Below are 4,966 nucleotides of genomic sequence, written 5' to 3'. Positions count from 1 at the left end.
AGCTCAATAGTTCTCTCTCTTGGAAGTTCACCTTGCCTGTCCCATAAATTTTCTGTGAGAAGGGGATATCTGGTTTTTTTTTTGGTATTTGAACATAGATTAGAGTGTGAGAACTTCTCTGCAAATGAAAAGTGTTGCAGCATATAAATCCAAGATATTATTATTACTGACATTATCTCTGCCTACTAATTACCCCAATACCAGTTCATCCACTAAACCCAACTTTTGAATTGAGATTACAGGAATTTATAACCTTATCTGACTAATCATCTTTCCTTTTTTAAAAATTTGCCTTTTAATGTTTACATGGTCAAATGTACCAGGTGCAAAATTATAATACATGGATGAGTAAGTCATACATATAAAAAGTGATCATTTCTGAATCATTCTAGGTATATTTTTTTGGGAAGGATGAGGGAAAATAACAGGAAATGCAAGTATGAAACAATTTTAATTTATTTAAAATTAATTAAAGGAGAAAAGAAACTCCAACTCTTGTAAAGTAAAGTGCCTTTGGAGATTAATTTTGGTTAAATACATTTTTAAAAATTGTATGGTCAGATAAAGGAAATAAGGAACAATCAAATTCTTTGAAAAGTTTTATCTTAAGCAAAAAATTCTGAAATACTCCAATTTAGAATTTTAAAACACAAGTATAAGCTTCCCTGATATCTAGATAATAAAAAATCACAGCATAGATTCAAATAGATCCAGTAGTACGTTGAAAATCATCATTGAATTCATTAAAAAATTTTAAACATTAAAGGAAGATACATTGATATTTTCTAAGATATTAGTGTCTTAGAGACACTTTGCATAAGGAAGTATTGCCAACTACTAGATGTAATAAATCGGAATTATTCTGAAATATTTCCAAGAATAAAATTGGAATCACTATACTGGAGCTAGAATTTATAATTTACAAAGATGCTGCAGCTATGTTTTCCCACAGTGAAACCCTTGATAAGAGAAATATCCAAAATCATGGCCTATGGAAATTATTCAAGATGTGTTATTATGCTGAGAAATAGAGATAAAATTATTCTCATCAAACTGTAGCATATTGACATGAATTTGATATTAGAATATCTCTCTATTTTAAAGGTTAGGCGTTTTCTGTAGCTTTGCTGTTTTACAAGTAGAATGAAGTTCAATAAGTAAGACCTTAAAATAGGTGTTTGACAAGCAGAACTCCACACTGAGCTGGAATTTGAGTTGATTTATAAACAACGTTAATGGAATGTTGGCTGTTTCATTATGCTTATTTAATAAGGGGAACAATTAAAATATGAAGCTACTAAAATGGTTACCCTTAAGGAGTTAAGAAATTCACATTAGCTGTTCAGAGAGCCAGATTTATCAGTATATTTCAAGATATAATATTTTATTTCCCTGGTACTTATGTACATATGGATATTATTCACCCTTATAATTCATGATATCTACACAAAATAGTAAAATAAAGTGAAAATACTCATAAGATATGTTTGTTAAATACATACACATTTTTTACAGGGTTGTACAGCCTATTGTTAAATATTTTAAGCAAGAACTAGTTTTTACAGCTTGGAAATTCTAGTTATCTATTCTGAGAGGACATTTCTTAGGATTTTACTCCTTATTACTTACTTTCATTTAAGAGGTCTACATTTCTTTGAACTCTATAGGTGAGGAAAATAGAATATGTTTCAGAATTAGGTTGATAGAGGTCAAGATGTGGGTAGTTGAGCAGGAGGCCACCATCCTTGGATGGAGATGATTTTGTTGGTTTACACACTAGCAAGAGTGGACTATTTACCTTGACTCAATTGAAAGTGGATAAAGCAGTACCATCACTCTGACCTAGAAAAAGAGAAAATGTAAGCCCATTAGCGTGGAAGCCCATTCAGAAACATTTTCTATGAACGATGGGAGGACCAGCCTCATCATATTCCTGCTTACTGATCCACATCTGCTGGAATGTGGACAGGCTGGCCAGAATGGAGCCTCCTATCCAGACGGAATACTTCCGCTCTGGGGGAGCTATGATCTTGATTTTCATGGAGCCTGGTGCCAGGGTTACGATTTCCTTCTGCATCCGGTCGGCAATGCCTGGGTACATAGTGCTACCTCCAGATAGCACCGTGTTGGCATATAGATCCTTGCGAATATCCACGTCACACTTCATGATTGAGTTGAAGGTCATCTCGTGGATCCCGTTGGACTCAATGCCCAGAAAAGAAGGCTGGAAAATGGCTTCAGGGCATCGAAAGCGTTCATTCCCAATCGTGATCACCTGCCCATCAGGGAGCTCATAGCTTCTTTCAAGTGAGGAGGATGTGGCAGCACTGACCATCTCTTGCTCAAAGTCCAGGGCCACATAGCACAGCTTCTCTTTGACATCGCGAACAATCTCCCGCTCGGCTGTGGTGGTGAAGTTGTAGCCTCGTTCTGTCAGGATCTTCATGAGGTAATCAGTGAGGTCTCTGCCAGCCAGATCTAGACGTAGAATGGCGTGGGGCAGGGCATAACCTTCATAGATGGGTACAGTGTGCGTGACCCCATCCCCAGAATCCATCACGATGCCTGTGGTCCTTCCGGAGGCATAGAGGGACAGTACAGCCTGGATAGCCACATACATGGCAGGTGTATTGAAGGCCTCGAACATGATCTGGGTCATCTTTTCCCGGTTGATCTTGGGGTTGAGGGGTGCCTCGGTGAGGAGGATGGGATGCTCATCTGGTGCCACGCGGAGCTCATTGTAGAAAGTGTGGTGCCAGATCTTCTCCATATCGTCCCAGTTGGTGACCACTCCATGTTCAATGGGATACTTCAGGGTCAGTATGCCTCTCTTGCTCTGGGCCTCGTCTCCCACGTAGCAGTCCTTCTGGCCCATGCCTACCATGACTCCCTGGTGCCGGGGACGCCCCACCATGGAGGGGAACACAGCTCGGGGGGCATCGTCACCACCAAAGCCTGCCTTGCACATCCCTGACCCATTGTCCACCACCAAGGCAGACAGCTCCTCATCAGTCATGGCGCCGGCCAGAATCTTCCAGAGAGGTGAGCAGAAGTTAAATATAGAGTAAATCCCAGGCTAGGATGTGAAAGAGAAAGAATGAACAGATTGAAACCACTCCAGAACTGCCTTCAGAGAGGCGAGCCTGTGCTGTGATGACAGGTATTTACAGGTACACACTGGCCCCGCCCATGTCCTATCCCACCAATTCTCAGCACTTCTGTGTGGGGCTGCCTTTGAGGTATTAATAATGATGATGATGATTATACAAATCATCAGTAGACCTTCCTTTATGAAGAGAAAATTGGCTACCAAGTGGCCAAAGCTCAGTTTACTGTAATTAGGCAACCCACACATGACTGTCAGCCGGCTTTGGCACAGTCCCTAAATAGCTATGATTATGCAATGAGGAGTATAAAAGCAAGATGAAAGAAAGCTAGTGCTGGGCATGGGTCATACTGCCAGAAGGACCACTCCCTCCTCAGTTTACCCTCTGGGTCCATTTTCTCCACACCAGCTTTAACTTTTCATTCTTAATATATTGTTCTTTTGAGGAGTCCAACTCTGCAAACTTTACTTTTTCGAAATTTTCTTTCCCATTAGATTCCTAATCCCACAGGATGTCATCATGATCGAAACTGTTTTGATGAATGAAAATAATGAATGGCCAATGGTGACCTGACAGCTGTAATTATAATGCGGTTGTGTTGTGCAAAATTTAGGGATATTTAATGGACTTTTAATCCATCAGATATCAAGTAAAAGCAATAAAGTGTTCAACAAGTAAACCACTACAGATCTTCTTTCCTGATATAAATTTATAATAACCAAATTTTATTAAGCACTTACTATGCCTAGACATTGTTCATAGCATTAGGTTTATTGGGTCCATGTTGACTGCATAGAGGCTGAATGTCCAACTATCTTTCATGATTTGTTAGTTAAAATGCAGATTATAAAAGTTTTATTAATTTTTTTGCAATAACTCTTCAGTTATACAGTAAACAAGATTAAGTGATAAGATATATTTAAAAATCACATATTTGAACTGATCTTTAAAACATTTTCGTTTTCAAAATTCAGATGCTCTATTATAAAATCAAGCCTCTCTGTAGTTATTAAAATGTACACAATTGAATTAGTGTTAGCTTTCCTTCAATTTTAGGAGATATTACACTCTGATCATTTCACAGGAACAATTTGTTTGAATTTTACATTTATTTATTTATTTATTTTTGCTGAGGAAGATTCACCCTGAGCTAGCATCTGTGCCAATCGTCCTCTACTTTGTATGTGGGTCGCTGCCACAGCATGGCCACCTCCGAGTGGTGTAGGTCCATGCCTGTGAGCCAAACCTGGGCCACTCAAGTGGAGTGTGCCAAACTTAATCACTAGGCATGGGGCTGGCCCTGAATTTTATTTTTAATATAGAAATATAGGTAACCTGGTAAAATGTGTACTATGATAAAATGTAGGACATTAGTGATGATTACAGAGAAACAACAATTAAGAAGGTTCATCACTTTCCTCCCATATATGTTAGGTAAATAAGATATAATCTCCCTTGTCAGTTCTTTTAAAGCAAAGCAATTTTTCATGCCCACATTTGAGTTCTCCAATATCACCTTCATTTTGATTGATTGATTCATTCAATAATGGTCACTTTGTAAGAGGTAGCCACAGCCCCACAGTACTGGACACAAGTGCACCCTCCAGTTGAAAGCCGGGAGAAGTAGCCAGTGTCTTTGCCCATGAACCTCTTGGAGAGTCATAGTAACACCAAGCTGGGAGTGTCCAGTTCTTGTCTTTGTCTACTGCTTGACATAGAATTATTTTTCTCTGAGTTGATCCAACGCTTTCCCCTATAACGTGCCTTCAAAACTGTCCTGCTGCAGATCTGTCATGGTAGAATGTGGTTCATTATAAGATCCATAGTTTTGCTTATTTTTTCCCCACCAGGACAATTTT

At 38.9% G+C, this 4,966-nt stretch overlaps 1 protein-coding gene across 1 annotated transcript; it reads right to left on the bottom strand.

Moving 5' to 3' along the window:
- Nucleotides 1-669: 669 nt before the first annotated feature.
- Nucleotides 670-3,174, bottom strand: ACTBL2 (actin beta like 2). Its single transcript, XM_046672084.1, has one exon. The coding sequence runs from the start codon at nt 3,014-3,016 to the stop codon at nt 1,886-1,888; it is 1,131 nt and encodes a 376-aa protein (XP_046528040.1). The 5' UTR covers nt 3,017-3,174; the 3' UTR covers nt 670-1,885.
- Between the last annotated feature and the right edge of the window lie 1,792 nt (nt 3,175-4,966).

Source organism: Equus quagga, chromosome 9 (genome assembly GCF_021613505.1).
Source record: "Equus quagga isolate Etosha38 chromosome 9, UCLA_HA_Equagga_1.0, whole genome shotgun sequence".
Classification (NCBI taxonomy): Eukaryota; Metazoa; Chordata; class Mammalia; order Perissodactyla; family Equidae; genus Equus; species Equus quagga.
Note: the sequence above shows the minus strand (reverse complement) of the source record. Positions and strands in the feature narration are given on the sequence as shown.

Excerpts from the sequence above, each read along its gene's own strand:
- ACTBL2 (XM_046672084.1), bottom strand. The coding sequence starts at position 3,016 with ATGACTGATGAGGAGCTGTCTGCCTTGGTGGTGGACAATGGGTCAGGG.